Source organism: Callithrix jacchus, chromosome 13, assembly GCF_049354715.1.
Source record: "Callithrix jacchus isolate 240 chromosome 13, calJac240_pri, whole genome shotgun sequence".
NCBI lineage: Eukaryota > Metazoa > Chordata > Mammalia > Primates > Cebidae > Callithrix > Callithrix jacchus.
Window position 1 is genome coordinate 24,495,717 of NC_133514.1, and position 17,068 is coordinate 24,512,784.

The window sequence follows — 17,068 nt, forward strand, 5'->3', positions numbered from 1 at the left end:
TGAGAGCGGCAGCACCAGGGTGACACATGAAGTCATGGAACTAAGTGAAATCCACAAGGGAATAAATGCAGGTATATAAGAAAAGAGGTCCAGAGATTAAGCTCTGGAACACTCCAATGCTTCGGAAGTCTAGGAGCTGAGGAGGAACCAGCAAAGGAGACCAAGAAGGAGCTGCCAGTATGAATGGAAAAATAATACTCGATGAGTAAGGAGTTAAGAGTATTCTGGAAAAGAAATAATGCCGTGTTGGCTGGTGAGGTGGCTCACGCCTGTAATCCCAGCACTTTGGGAGGCCAAGGTGGGTGGGTCACCTGAGATTGGGAGTTCAAGATCAGCCTGATCAGCATGGAGAAACCTCTCTACTAAAAATACAAAAAATTAGCTGGGTGGGGTGATGCATGCCTGTAATTCCAGCTACTTGGGAGGCTGAGGCAGGGGAATCACTTGAACCTGGGAGTCGGAGGTTGCAGTGAGCCGAGATCGTGCCATTGCATTCCAGCCTAGGCAACAAGAGCGAAACTCCATCTCAAAATAAAAAATAATGCCATGTTTTATATAGGAAACTATGTGTAGTTAAGAACTACTGGAGTATAAATCTGAAAGTCAGAAATTGAGACAAGAGCTGCTATCACTAGGCAGGAGAGACTGAGCTTTCCCTGGTGGGATATGTGGAATCGCAATAGACACAGGCGGTGGAGTGAAGGCATTACATTTGCTTTTAGGTGGTCCACACCAGCTGCAGGGTGGAGGATGAAGTTTTGCAGGATTCTGGGAAGGAAAGGCAGGCAAGACAGTAAACAGAAGACACACCAGGAGAAGAATACAATGTCTCAGACAAGGGAGATGATGAAGACACAGAATTAGACCAGTGATAAACTGCCCATTTACTGGCATAAGAAACAGATGAGTCACAATTTGGGGAAGGAGAAGGTGATGACATGTTTTTGATGTTTTGAATTTGAGGTGTCAGTGAAATTAACAAGAAGCCATGCTTGGCATTGGGATACATAAGTTTGAAACTTAAGGGTGAGTTTAGAACTCAAAATAGATTTGGGAGTTATCAATACAGAGGTAGTAAGTAAACTACCACAATGGATGAGATTACCTATGACAGAAGGAAGTATTTTTCTTTAAACACGCTATTAAGGCCAGGATGAGGGTAAGAAAGATGATAGAAAAGAAGCAAATATGGTAGGAGGAAGGAAAAAAAAGACTGGGAAAGAAAAAGAAGCGGAGAATAGAAGAAAAACAGGTGATAGATCGATAGATAGAGCATTCTAAGCTAGGCATACCATTAATTCTGTGTAAATATCTGTGGTTTTTGCTATCCTTTCCCAAGACAAATAGCATATTTACTGGCTTTTCTGACCAAAGTTGCATTTCGAACTGATTACTTCAGGGAACAGTCTACAGAGATGCTTTGTTGTTGTTGTTGTTAAACTTGGTTTACTGAAACTACACTGTTATTACTGTTAGCAAAGTACATTTTTATTCAGCAATGTGCTGGGCTAAATGCCAAGGATACAAAAATGAGTAAGACACAATTCTTTGATTCAAGAACATATACCCAGGATGAAGGATCCAGAAGCAAATGGAATAATCTTTTCAACATGCAAATATGATCACATCCCTTTACTTAACACCCTCTGGAGCAGAGATTGCTAGTTGTCTCTCAGTAACCATATTTCTCTTCTTCCCTCACGTTTAACATTGCCATTGAGAAGAAAGATTACACTCCCACCTTCCATGTTGGTAGATGTGGCCATATAACTAACTTCTAAACGTAAGTGGAAATGACAGCACTGTCTAGAAAGTTGCCTCACAGAGAAGGACATTTGCTTTTCCTCTTTCCCACTTTCCTTGGTCTGCTGGCTAAAACGTAGATGTGATGGCTGGAACTGGAGCATCCATCTTAGACCAAGAGTGGACCTTGGAAATGGAGCCTACACATGGCAGAGCAACAAGATAGAAGGAGTTCGGTACCTGGAAGCTGTGGACTAGCAACAGACTTTTTGAATGCAGGGAAGATTAGCTAAGCCCTTATTTTGTTGTTGTTGTTGTTGTTGTTTCTGGTGGCTGAAAACCAACTAAAACACCGTTAATATGATCATTATAATAGAATTATGTCTACCTTTCAGCTCTATTTTATCTATTATTTATCTTTGTCTACCTATCCATTCAACCTGACATCTGACTCTAAAGTGGAAACGGAATGTATAACTGATTTAACACAGAAAATTCAGTGTTCATCTGGTAAAAAATATTTCCAGGTAAAAATTCAAGCATTTAGTAACAGACATATTAATTTTTTTAATCTAAAAAAATCACTACACTAAGTTTGCAACATTAAAAATAAAATTCATTCTTCAATAACACAACAGAATTACTGATTTCTATATTTAGAATAACTTTGTTAATATTTTAACTTACTTCTTTTGAAGGATTCATTGGTAATGTAAAGATAGTTTTCCAGTATGACCAGACAAACATTGCAAAAAGTAGATGATAGGCCATCAGGCACACAACTAAAATGAGAGAAACATAATTTTCATCATAATATGCAAATACATACTAAAATTATGGCATTCACAAAAGATCTACTTGTTTTAAAATAACCAAATTACCAATTATAATAAATTATGAAAGTTTTCTTACTTCATACTAGAATAAACACAACTCAACAAATTTATTTCTAAAGCCAAGATTTTTTTTTAATTTCTAAATGCATAATGAGTTCTCTGCCCATGAATAAAAGCCTCCCATCTGTAGACAGACCATATATTGGCAAAATGACTAACAAGGACCTTTTCTAAATTATAAAAATAAGGCAGTTATACCTGCAACCTCAAACAGCAAACATAGCATTAAACAAGTATTAAAACACTCAGGCTTTAAGAACTTTGCTTCACTGACATAGAAACAAAGGCAGTTCCTATTTGAGAAGCTGTTTGCTTATTTGCTTGGCTGTAGTCAAAGCTGATATAATAATAACATACTTAAACAGAGAACATCTGGACAAAGAGATCTCCTCCAGTGGGAGTTCAAGTGTCTTATCTACCACATGGGACAATTGTTTAAGAAAGTATTCTGAATACTTTTTTCAGTAATGCATGCAAACACACTCTGTATGGTGTTAGTCTTAAAATACTATGCAAATTTCTTTTCTTTTCTTTTTTTCTTTTGAGACAGGGTCTCACACTGTCACCCAGGCTGGAGTGCAGTAGCTCACTGCCACCTCTGCCCCAAGGGCTCAAGCAATCCTCCTACCTCAGCCTCCCGAGTAGCTGGGATTACAGGCATGTCCCAACACACCTGGTTAATTTTTGTGGTTTTGTTTTTTTGTTTGTTTGTTTTAGCAGAGACAGGATTTCATCATGTGGCCAGGCTAGTCTTGAACTCCTGGTCTCAAATGATCTTCCCGCTTTGGCTTCCCAAAGTGTTGAGATTATAGGCATGAGCTGCTGTGCCCAGCCCAAATTTTAAATATTAATTTTGTATATGGTGATAAGAATTCCTTCTGGGTAATACATTAATACACAATTTAATTCTGTAAGATAGCATTGAATAAAATATGATAATTTAAATGCAACATATTTGGTATTTTAAAACTTTAATGGCAATTTTTAATTTTTCTAAAGAATGATGATACTCACAGAATCATTAAAAATTTGAATTATTCAACAAGGCACTTTAATCAGTGTGAGATGACTAAAGCAATGATATTTTTTCACAACTTAGGTAGGTGACTCAGTTACAAAGTAATATTTCGAATTAGGAAAGGAAATTGTTGATATCCCTATACCTCAAAGCCTTAATTAAGAATCTTTGGCCCAATTACAGCCATTTCAGGATAGAATTCTTTGCTAAATGTCTGAAAGAATTCAATCTGCAAACTCAGAAAAATGAGATATCTTTAACGCTAGCTTGTCACCACATTCTCAAAGAATAATTTAATAATCCCAACCAAATCGAAATAAATACAATTTGTTTTTTCCAACTATTAAAAAAATCGATAACATTCATATAATCTAGCTTACCTTGTTCACCAGTGTTTTCCATGGACACTATAAATAGAAAAACAGGTAATAGGTTATATGAAGCTTATGGCAAACAAGGTTTGACATAGACATAAGGCATTTAAATTGCTTAATAATTTGGCTTTCCTTCAAACCAACATTCTGTAAATATTCATTCAACTTTATTTGGTGGAGGAAAAGACTGGTGGCTGCAATCAGCCATGCCTCCATTGTGCCCTTTAGCCCTGGCTCCTGTGCAGCCAACAAAATTGTCAAGTGTGCCCTTGAGGGTCTTATTCCTATATCATTTGGTTGATTGGTTTTCCTTCCAACTATGGAGTTTAGATAAAAGCAATGCTCTCCAAGTCATTATATTTCCACAGGCATTTATTGCTCTTTATAAATCCGCAACCACCTGGTGAGCTTTCCACAAAGAAGAAAATGTTGTGTCCACAGCAGATACTCTTTTTCCCCCTAATTCCCTCCTAAGTACAAATGCTTATGCACAATGACTTTACTTGCTTCCTACGGCACAGTGAGAGGCCAGGCAGTGCTGGGAAACTGCCATTCCTCACAGGCTGCTGTAAATATTCCAAGCTAGCAGGTATTATAGATTAGGCCAGGGGCTACAAGTGCTAAAGCAAGCTGAGACAAAAGCTGTATTTAGTAATCAAGACATCTGTATGCCTTTTGTATTGTGTATTTGTTTTCCCATTTGGTCTCTCTCTTTGTACTAAAGTCTTGCCTTATCTCAGCTGTATCAAGTCTGACTTTGTATATTTTTGTCCTTATTCAGCTTCTTAAAAAGGCACAGGATCTCAGGCCTTAGTGCTGGAATAAAATGCCACAGCCGTCTGAAGCCTGGACCAGAGGGTAGTGTGAGAAGTTTTTAAGATTGCTCAATCCATCCAGTCTCCTGCCCAAGAGAGCTACCAAGTATAAGTTCAGGCATTTCTAGAGCTAGAAGGAACCCATAGCTTTTTGGAGGGCAGCTCATTCCATTACTGAATTGCCCTTAGAATAAGAAACTTTATCCTTCCAGTGTGTTGAAATTTGCTGCTTTTTGATTTTTATCTGTGATATCGAGGCTTCTAAACCATAGCAATAAACAGAAAATCTAAATGACAGATCTTCAAATATTTGACGTTATTGTATCTCCCTGAAATGTTCTAGTTCAAACCAACTAATACATGGTTTCCAGATCTCTTACCAACCCAGATGCCACATCTGTAAATGCTTCCTAGGTTCTCCATTCCCTTTAGCATTTCTGATCCCCAGAATGGGACAGGCAGGCGTGGAAGATCTTTGACTTATGAATGGCCTGTTGTATAAGTCCGCTTGTAAATGAGAGGCTAGTTAGAGTTTGCCTTCTCATAAATCCCCAAAGTGGCTCAGCTGAAGGCACAGGAAAGGCTTGAGGCAAATCTGTTTTTTAATATCTGAACCTACTGCCGCAGTTGCGCATTTCTCTCTAGCCACTGCTACCCTGTCTTCAAAAGTGCTCCAAAATTGACAACAACTCTTTTCTGGGTCAAAATTTCCAATCCTTCAGCGGAGCTGATCTAAGGAAAGGAAAAGCAATTTGACCACTTGTGCATTTATGTATCAATGACCCTTACTGACCATTCCAGAGGTGCTGGTGCTTTAATAAAAATGTGTTTGCTATTCCCTTGTCTTGAGTTGAGAAAATTGAAAACTGTAAAACAAAATGATATTTTTAAAAAGGTATAGTTGGGGGCTGGGTACAGTGGCACACACCTGTAATTCCAGCATTTTGGGAGGCCGAGGTGGGGGGATCACCTGAGATCAAGAGTTCGAGACCAGCCTGGCCAATATGGGTGTGGTGATGTGCACCTGTAATCCCAGCTACGTGGAGGATGAGGGATGAGAGTCACTTGAATCTGGGAGGCAGAGGTTGCAGTGAACCAACGTTGTGCCACTGTATTCCAGCCTGGGTGACAGAGCAAGACTCTGTCCTGAAAAAATTTTTTAAAAAAGGTATAGTTGGTATGAGCTGCTAATCTTTTTGACCTGGACCACTACTCTATTAGCTTGATAAGCATTCGAAGATTTTGCTTTTGAAGCAATTTTTGTTTTTTGACCATTCACACCTTGCTTTTCCCTAAATGTACTTCAAAATCCACAGATGCTCTAGTTTTTAAAAAGCACACAACTTACACATAAACACATGCTTACAGTAAATAATTCTGTAACATTTGTAGAATGAAATGCGACAGTTCAAAAGGCTATATCCAATTACACTTTCACCAAGATTATGAGCCTATTCAATTTCTCATAAACATAAGTCTGTTTAATTTTTATCGACACCATAGGCCAAAATAAAAATCATTCTTTTTTTTTTGAGACAGAGAGTTTCGCTCTTGTTACCCAGGCTGGAGTGCAATGGCGCGATCTCGGCTCACCGCAACCTCCGCCTCCTGGGTTCAGGCAATTCTCCTGCTTCAGTCTCCTGAGTAGCTGGGATTACAGGCACACGCCACCATGCCCAGCTAATTTTTTGTATTTTTTTTTTTAGTAGAGACAGGGTTTCACCATGTTGACCAGGGTTGTCTCGATCTCTTGACCTCGTGATCCACCTGCCTCGGCCTCCCAAAGTGCTAGGATTACAGGCGTGAGCCACCCGCGTCCGGCCAAAAATCATTCTTTTAGTGTTCAGTTTCCTTATTAGTAGTGAAGTTTGGCATTATTTTAAAAATGTGATGACTGGCTTTTCCTTTCTCTTCTAAGTGAGTATTTTCCTATTGGCCTACGTAGTTATTGAGAACCTTTTATATATTCTAAACAGAAATCTCCTATCTGTTATACATATTGCAAATAAAGTTGCATACAGCTATTTTAAATGATTTAATAAACACTAGCAAAATTTGTATCACTTTTCACTGATTAAATACCATCAAAGTTTACAAATTAACTTATTTCATTAACAGATATACAGACTACACAAGGTTTTAGTTTGTGATACTCAGGAAATGAATGTTTTCCCAACCATGTTTATTTAATCAGTAAATCAAGTGATTTAGCTTATAATTTTCAATTTAATAGCGGCAGAGTTGTCAAGCACAAAGTTTCCTTTCTCACAGTGTAAAAACACATATAATGCAATGCTATTGTTAAATGCAAATATTTTTGTTCAAAAGTAACTGAGTGATTTTGTTCAAAAGTGCTCAAATTTAGCCTCACTTTTCTAATATATATGCATATAAAGATAATATATGGAAAACAGACACTCATTTTTGAAATCATATAGATGGTAATCAAATATAATTTGATTATTTATACCCGTACAAAAACTGAACAGCAATACTGAACATAACTGGGACAAATCTAAAAGTAACTATTGGTTTTAATGTGAACTTTGACTTTTACTCCAGAATTGTTTAATTTTCTTACTTCGCACACAGAATTTCACTTTGGTCTACTTAGCAATGATGTTGATACCTATTCTTCAGTTTTACCATAGAGAAATTTCAAGTGTTGTACAGTCTTCTTTATCTCATTTCCTTTAAACCATCTATTGAGATAAATTTATAGTTATTTTAATTTTTGTCAACAGAAAAGTGCGGTTCGCTCAGTTTTTAACCAAAGCAAATGAGCTTTACACTCAAAGTCAAAATGAGTAAGCATATTAATTCTACCCTTGAAATTTTTTACTTTCAATTTAAACATTTCCTGCATGTGACAAAAACGTTACAACCTTGAGTTCTGCTGGATCATATTAAAATGAATTCCTCATTAAAGCACAATAACTGGCACAGAGCATCTGCTCCATATGTGTTTACTGAGTAAGAGACTGACTTAGACAAACAGATGATGACAACTAATTTGAATCACATAAAAGTAGTATATCAAAGTGGACATACGACAAGTGTTCATTCTTCTTTTTTGGGCCTGAGAAACTCCAGAGAAAAGTTATTTCTTTTACTATGTTAGCTTAGCACACTGTAGAACTCAACTCATAGTTGACAACACCGAAAGTAATCTCTTCTGTAAAGTGAAGAAAATACTTCTCTAAAGAGAGGAGAGAGGGAGAAGACAAAATGGTTCCTGTTTGTTTAAAAAAGAAAAGGTTGAGGGAGATACTGGCTTCAACTGGGCTTCAAGCAACTTTGTAAACAGAAATGGTCTATAAGTTTACAGGGTTCCCTCCACCCCCACCTTTGGTTTTGGATCTTGCTTAGGATTTTACTTTTTTATAGCTGAATTTGTCAAAATGGAAAAGAGATTATTACTAAGCATGGTAGTTCCAAGAGCGATGGCTCAGGATAAAGAAGGCAAGGTCCAATCCTGTCTCTGCCACTTGCTCGCTTACACAAGCTACCCCACTTACTGCACTACAAAATGAGGGTAATAACCACAACAATATCATTAGGGCTGTAGCGAGAATTAAAAGGGATAATAAAGGAATGTACTTAACACAGTGCCTGGGGTATAAGCCCCATGAATACACAATGATAACATATAATCTTTCATTTGGCTAATACTAACCATAATTGTATAACATATAGGAAAGGGGGATAAAAAATAAACAAAAATTATGAAGAGAAAGGTAATATTTGTACAGGTTCCTGAAAGAAATCAATGCAAAATGTTGAATAAAAATAGACTTTGTAAGCAAAAATAAAAGGTGAAAAATAATTTAAATCTGAAATATCTTATAAGTCACTTGCCTTTTTATACGGATGTGTCATTTCAGAAACTTGTTTAAATCACAAAGGTGGTCTTCATTCTTAACACAGAGTAATGATGAGACATTAAAGCTTCTATCTTAATGTGCCAGTTAGTCATTTTGAGAACTTAAATGTGAAAGAATCTACTTTGGATAGGCACTGTTAAACTTAATGAATAAAAACAATTTTTTTTTTAAATGAAGACCTAAATGTTATATTCAGCCCAAAGAAGTCAGGTGCAGTTTATTCCTGGGAATTAAGAGCACTGCTAATATTCCACTAAAATATTTACCAGTCTTACATCTGCTGGATGGTACCATTCATACAATCGAAATACACACAATAGTAACACTGTGAATCACAATTTTAATTTTAATTTCAAACACTTGTTTGCCTAATTTTATTGAAGATTAGCCTAATTTCTTTTTCGTCCATGTCCTACAAAGATAATATTTTGCTTCAGTAATTTCTAATCTTCTAATATACCTCCAGAACTTCAAATTCCTCTGTGATTAATTGTGGGAATCACAGCACTTTCTTGGCCCTGATGGTATACAGGAAGAGAGAAAATGAAAATTACTACTATAGTTACCAAGAATGTTCCTGTTTGCCAAAAGTAAAATTAAGGTCTTTGGGAATTACATTTTGGGCCAGGCATGGTGGCTCACTCACGTAATCCCAGCACTTTGGGAGGTCAAAGTGGGAAGATTACTTAAGGCCAAGAGTTGGAAATTAGCCCAGACAACACATTGAGGCCATGTGTCTCTAGAAAAAAAAAGAAAAAAAAAAATATATATATATATATATATATATTTTAAATTAGCTGTGTGTGGTGGCACTGCCTGTGGTCCCAGCTACTTGGGAGACAGGCAGGAGAATTGACTGAGCCCAGTAGTTCAAGACTACAGTAAGCTATCATCATATCACTGCACTTCAGCCTGTGCAACAGAGCAAGACCCTGTCTCTTAAAACGAAAAAAGAAGAAGAAATAAAAGAAAAAAAGAACTTCATCTTAAAATCTAGAACCATCATCAATACTACAAAGCTTGTAGTTTGGGTCATTAGTTGTATTGTCTGGCTACACTTTATACTTACCCCCTTCCCTGCCAATAATCATTCCTGTAAGAAACAGGAGAGCTAGGCACAGTGGCTCACATCTGTAATCCTAGCACTTTAGGAGGCCAAGGTGAGAGCATCATTTGAAGCCAGGAGTTTGAGACTGGCCTGGGCAACATAGTGAGACACCATCTCTATAAAAAATTTAAAAATTAGCCAGGCATGGTGGTGCCCACCCACTGTCCCAGCTACTAGGGAGGCTGAGGTGGGAGGATCGCTCGAGCCCAGGAGGTCAAGGCTGCAGTGAGCTGTGATCCTGCCACTGTACTCATGCCTGGGCAACAGAGTGTGACCCTGTCTCAAAAAACAGAGAGAAAGAAACAGAGAGGGACAACAGATAAAAAGGCTGAACTAGTCAGTCCTCAGTTTAGAATTGGTAAGACTGGCAAGAGTGAGAGTTTTTTGTTACAGCATTAAGTGTTCTTTAAGAAATCCTTACAAAAAATAAAACAGGTAAAATTGAAGTTAAAGAGTGAGACTATCAGTCAAAGTAATAACCCATAATATAGAAAAGGATGACAAACTGCTCCTTAATCCAACCTGGCTTGAATTAACCATCCTTTCAAATGTATGCCTCCCTTATCTCTTTTGACTGAACTATCAAACAATCATTTAGTCCAGGTACTGGAACCCTTGGTCCAAATACAGCTAGACGCCTGTTTCTGTAAATAAGGTTTTATTGAAATATGTATGCATCTATTCACTTCCATGTCTACTTGTGTGCTACAATGGCAGTTAGGTAGCTGAGACAGGGACAGTATGGACTGCAAAGCCTAAAATATTTACTGTCTAGTCTTGTGTAAAGAAAGTACTCCAGCCCCTATGTATTAGTCAGGGTTCTCCACAGAAAAAGACTTCATAGGATGTGTATGTATGTGTATGTATATACTGTATCAGAATTGATTTAGTCTAGAATTATTTAAATTCAACCTTGATTAAAAGTAGGGGATGATCTCAACTATTATTCTAGTCCTATATTTTTGTCAATTGATTTTTTACAAATTGGCTTTGGTGATTATTATTACATAAAGTGTTACTGTCCTAAATAGTATCTATTGAGATGCAGCAGCCCAGCAAACTGATGGTAACTTAAATCTAGTTGAACTTTTAGTCATAAATACATCCAAAATTCAAGCTTTCAGATACCAAGCTATACCTTCATAATAGACAAAAAATGTACTCCCCCATTTAAATTAGCAAAGAACAGTTATGTAAGTGTTTCTAAAACAATGTGATTTGGTGGTACTTTATTACAAATGTATATTGCTATATTTTAAATTTATTTTCTTAATCTGAATTTTATTTTTCTTGTCTTTAAATTCAATCTCTCTCCTTTGGAGGAATAAGTTACCTTTATTGCTCATACATAGTAACTTTTCAATATAAAACTACTGTGCAGTTTCCAGATTTATTCTCACACAGGTACACTCTAGCCTCAGATTCCTGATAATGAAGAATATCAAACCCAAACACACTCCAAAACAGAGACTTGGTTCTAATGAATGAATCTTAGAGATAATTTTATAGCCAAGCTTTATTTTTTTTCTGTTTATCTTTAACTCATTTACTGAGAAACATTGATTATACCATGCTTATACTGGTGAGAACAAAATGGTAAATAAGGCTCCACCTCTGCTGAAGCTTATCGTTTATAATATCATTTCATTTAGAAGTAAAAACTAACTGAAAAATCAAGGATGTAGTTATGAAAACATTTTCAGTTAATCCACAGAAATAGCTCAACATTCAAAAGATTAAGACAAACATACTTTATGCTTTAATATCTTTATGATATGCTTTAACATCTCCGATCTCAACAAAATCTGTCCCTTGACTTCATGTCTCTAGCTGCCATTCCACTTTCGGGCCTTTTCACAGGATAATTTAACAATGATTTAAAATCACTGTCCCTACCCCCAACCTCCTTTTACCTCCTCTTCCAACTCCAACTGGTCTAATTCCCCAACATTCCACTGCAATCACCCATGTCAAGGTCACCAACTCCCTCCCTAAGCTAGTTTTCTGTACTCAAATTACTCTAATAGAATTAATTATGCTCTTCTTTTGGAAGTAGTCTGTCAAATTCATAGTGAATCTTTGACAAAATTGGCCAGGGGAAGCCCTTGAAGCCGAAGCCAAATCCTTTGTCCTTTTAGCTACTTTCCAAAAAGCTCTGGTTCATTTTTAGTGCATTAGTTGTCAAAATTGACATTGCTGCCAGATCTTAGTTAATGACACGTAAGAAAAAATGTTATTCACATTAACAGGTTCAGTTTAATCGCAATTGTATCCTTTTCTTCCTAATACATTTTTAAAATTTATTTTCTTTACAATCTATCTACTTATCTTTTAAAAAGTATTTATCAAACTGTTTTTTTTCTTTGCAGTCCTCATATGTAGTGACTTTATTGATTACTCAAAGCGCCTGCCTTTCTCTCCAATCTCACCTCACATCTCTTTCCTCTTGTACATGATGCTTCTGTCACTCTGGGCTTTCTTACATCTTAAACAAGCTAACATTGTGTAGCTCCCTGGATCCTCTGCACTGGCAGTGAACTGGGCAGTCAGAGACCTGGACTCTAGCCCAATCCTCCCAATATGTGAGATCTTGATCATGACACTCAGCGGAGTGGTGTTTTAATTTTATTGTTTAAACAAAAATTTGCACTTTATCTTGAAGGTTTCTCTGGCTATAAAATTATCTTAAATTCTACCCTGCTGTATTGTGGGAGAAAAAAATCTTGACTTTCAAATTTACTGATAAATCCAAGGCATTTATCAGTAAATTAGCAGGAACTGTTTTCTCAAGGACAGATAATAGCTTCAGAATAGAAGCAAAGGTTAAGGATAAGGCTTCAATGGTGTAAAACTTGAATCCCAAACACAGGGTTTGCAGTTTGTACTTTCTCAGTTAACATAAAAGCCCGTCCTATATTCCTAACAGTCTAACCACAATCAGGAAGCAAGGCAATCGACTTCCTCATTGAATCCCCACACAGTTCCTTCAAAACTCATTTTGCATTAAGAAAACCATGATCTCATTTAAAGTGCAATTCAATGATATCATCTCACTAACCCTCCCAAGGCTTTGCACTCCATTTACAGTAAAATAAAGTCCCATTTCCTTACTTCACCCTCAGTGGTCAAGCACGATCTGGCTCTTCCTCCTTCTCCTCCAAGACCACTTCTGGTCACTAGTTCCTTTGGCTAAGCTGCAGCCATACTGAGCTCCTGACTGTTTCTAAAACACAGCAAACCTTAGTGTTTATGCCCACTCTGAAAAGCTCCACATCCGACTCCACTGCCACTAATCTCACTCTTTATCATCCTTCAGGCTGCAGTTTAAATGTCAGCTTTTCCTGTCTGGTTAGACCCTGCAATCACTGTAGCAATACATTATTTCTCTCTTAGCATCTCACACAACCTGTATTTTCATTTGTTTGTTTCTTTTCCATGACCCTCACTAAGGTTTGAATCCTGTCTGATGTTTTACCTTAAACAAGTTATCTAGACTCTCTCAACATTACCTCAATGTTTATCTCACTGAGCTCTTCAGAAAATTAAACTAGAAGGTAAAAGCACCTAGAATAGAATTTGGCGCATTTTTAAGAGCTGCTCATCAAACACGGAGGATAAATTCATCATTAAACTGTGACATGTTAAGAGTAGGAGTTCCCTAAAGTTTAGTGCCAACAGTGTATTAGCAATCTAGGGAAAGAAGTACACAGTGAATATTTAGCATGTAGTAATGCTAAAATTTCTGCAGCATGAAATGACAAGTTGTTAGGAATAAACTGCTGGAAGACTTTTTAAGTGTGAATAAGCAGAAAAATGCAGGTGAATTACAATCTGGGCAAATTAGTAGAATGAGAAGAAATGAAACCAGGAAATTTAAAAACTTTTGTCCTACCTCTCCCAGCGCTCCTTTCCTGTCAACGCTACCCATACTTGGAATTCACTATGCCCAGTCCAGATTCTGATGGGGCCTGCCATGCGTTGGCCATGTGCCAACGCCCTATGGAGTTTGATGATTTCCCCAGCCTCTATCTCAGAATACATATCAAAACAACTGTACTGAGCTAAACTATGTGCTAGCCATTATCAAAGAACCATGGAAAATGGCCCAAAAGAAAAGCACAATGTGGCTGGGCATGGTGGCTCACATCAGTAATAGCAGCACTTTAGGAGGCTAAGGCAGTGGGATTGCTTGAGTGCAGGAGTTTGAGACCAGCTTGGGCTACAGGGTGAAACCCTGCCTCTTCCAAAATAAACAAACAAACAAAACCCTATAATTAGCTGGGTGTAGTGGTGCATGCCTGTGGTCCCAGCTACTCAGGAGGCTGAGGTAGAAGAATCCTTTGAGCCCAGGAGGTGGAGGTTGCAGTATGCTGAGATAGTGCCACTGTACTCCAGCCTGGGCAACAGAGCCAGACCATGTCTTGAAATAAATAAATGAAAGAACAGCAAAATACCAAACACAAAAATGAATAATACTACGTTAAATCACATAAACCAACATATGGGAAGTCTCTTAAGGGTAGCTTATGGTCTAAAAGATTTGTTTTCTGTGGTTTGGCCTCTAGATCAGCCATCAAAAGCTTCTGCATAACAGTATTAACAATATTACAAAAACTAGTGACTCGGTGTTAAGGGAAGCCTACTGGGTTTGCAACATCCAAACACACCTCCCTTCCAGCACAGCAGGACTGAGGCTGCCCTGATTTTCTCCCCTATCCTGCTGGGCTATAAGAGCAGGTGTTCATCCCATTCCAAGTCTTCAGTGATAACACCTGTATTTGCTACAGCTGTCATAACAGAGTGTCACAGACTGTGTGCCTTAAACAGAAATCTATGTTCTCACATTTCTGGATTCTAGAAGACGGATATTAAGCTGTCAGGAGGATTGGTTTCTTCCTAGGTCTCTCTCCTCTGCTTGAAATGACACGTTTTCTCCGTATCTTCACATCATTTTCCCTCGGTGCCTCTCTGTATCCTGAATTCTTCTTTTAAGGACGGCAAGTCATGTTGGATAAGGGCTTACTCTGATGATCTTGTTTAACTTAATTATTTCTTTAAGGACCCTTTCTTCAAATAAATTCTGAAGTCCTGGAGTTCGGGACTTTCACCTAAGAATTTTGGAGGGACACAACACAGCTTGCAGCATCCTCCAAAATGAGACTGAAGCTTTACAGGAGGAGCATTTGTTTAATGCTCTCTATGCCAAATTTGTGCTCAATTCCTTTTTTTAAGACAGAGTCTTGCTCTGTCACCAGGCTGGAGTACAGTGGCACAATCTCGGCTCACTGCAACCTCCGCCTCCGGTGTTCAAGCGATTCTTCCGCCTCAGCCTCCCAAGTAGCTTGGACCACAGGTGCATGCCACCATGCCCTGCTAATTTATAATTTTAATTTGTTTGTTTGTTTTTGTAGAGATGGGGTCTCCCAATGTTGTCTAGGCTGTTCTTCAACTCCTGGGCTCAAGTGATTCTCCCTCCTCAGCTTCCCAAAGTGCTGGGATGACAGGTGCGAGCCAACAAACCCCGCCTTGTGTGCAATTTCTTGAATGTTTATCTCATTTAAACTTTAAAACAATCTGTGAGGATGGTATTATCATTTCAAATGCTGAGAAAGCAGTCTCACAGAGGTATGGTAACTTCTAACGTCATCCACGTCATCATAGGATCTACATATAGCTCTGTTTGGCCCCAAAACTCTTGCAAGGATTCCATGTGACCTCCCAGGATCTATGACATCGGATGCATCCCAGTCGCTGGCCTGCTCTGTCCTGGGAAGCCATTCCCTTCCCTGGTTGCTCCAAGTTCTTGGTCTGTCTGTGTTTGATACTCTTGCCACTCCCTGCTACTTCTGATCTGGGTCACTCTAGAAAGTAGGGCTTAAAATGTCATCTTCTTGTCACTCTTGCTCCATCAACCAACTTAAAACCTCTGCAAACAGAAAATTTTACAAACTTTTGGATACAAAAAAATGTAAATATTTGGCCATACTTCAGGGCAGTACCTGAATCCAGACTTTCCTACCCATCCCACTTCAAGGATTTGGGGAGGAACAGGGCTCTAGGTTACTAGAGCAAGAGTAAAAAGGTGATACTAGAAAGAGTAAGAGATGGGATAGGGATTTCCTGACCTCCATCCTCAGCAGAAGAGAAGAAGAAAGATAATTACTCAGGTTTGGACGACACAGGCACACTCCTAAGGTACAGTCTTCACATGTAGACACTGACATTAAGAGGGACAGAATATGGATCTGTCCTGGATGGTAACTCTTAATTCTTATATTTATGAAAGTCTCTGGGTTATAAGTGTTCCTCTCCCCATACACTCAGCAACATCATTTCTTTATTATTAAAATTTATTGCAATAAGATGATGTGAGATCTACTCTCTTAAATGATTGTAAGTGCATAATACAGTATTGCTGAGTACAGGCACAAGGATGTAGAACAGAGCTCTATAACTTATTCATCTAACATAACTGAAACTTTATACCTACTGACTCACCTCCCCCCATCTCCTTCTCCCTCCAGCCTCTGGCAACCACCAAATGTTCTCTGTTTCTTTTAGTTTGACTATTTTAGATACCTCAGACAAGTGGAAGCATGCCCTATCTATCTGTCCTTCTGTGACTGGCGTGTCTTATTTAGCCCAGTGTCTTCCAAGTTCATCCATGTTGTCATATGTGGTGGAATTCAACATCACTTTTTTTAGCAATTTGATGACCAAATCATTGCTCTAAATAGCTAAGTAGCTCTACTCTACAGAAACAGATGGTATAAAATCTAACTTATCTAATTGAAAGCTGGGAAAACATTCACTGAATGTTTGTATTTAAATCATTAGGAATGTGTGGGTCTTTCAATTTATCAGTTCTGAAAAAGGAATAAACACATCCCCTCATGATGGTGGCCCTGCAAAACTCACTGCCACTTTCATCTTGGCAAAGGGAAGGACAATTTCTGAATCACTGACTGCACTAAGCAATGTAGATAAATATGGAAATCTGATCTCAGGGCTGGTCCCTTGATCTTAGCATCCTCATTTCAAAGCTTACTCAGTGGAATCCTATAATCCCTGTCTCAAATTAAAATAGACAAGACTCCCAGTGCCAGCAAGTGTACAGTTTTCAGCGCAGGTATGAGTTTACTTCTCCTGTTTAGACAGAGTTGTATGGGTCCTTCCTTGTCTACACAGGGCTACAACTCAGCTCCAAGTTCCTACAGTCACAGAATCTTT

General features: G+C 38.1%; 1 protein-coding gene across 5 annotated transcripts in view; it reads right to left on the reverse strand.

Annotated features, from left to right (window-relative positions):
• ZDHHC2 (zDHHC palmitoyltransferase 2) overlaps positions 1-17,068 on the reverse strand; it is a 75,240-nt gene that overhangs the window by 43,410 nt on the left and 14,762 nt on the right. For all 5 annotated transcript variants that reach the window (XR_013525560.1, XR_013525562.1, XR_013525561.1 and 2 more), the window contains 2 exons: positions 4,038-4,064; positions 2,431-2,525 (listed from right to left, as the gene is read on the reverse strand). Coding sequence is in view for 2 of the 5 variants with exons in the window: in XM_035270205.3 (XP_035126096.2) it covers positions 2,431-2,525; positions 4,038-4,064 (122 nt within the window). In the remaining 3 variants the exon portion in view is untranslated. The remainder of the gene's footprint in view (positions 1-2,430; positions 2,526-4,037; positions 4,065-17,068) is intronic.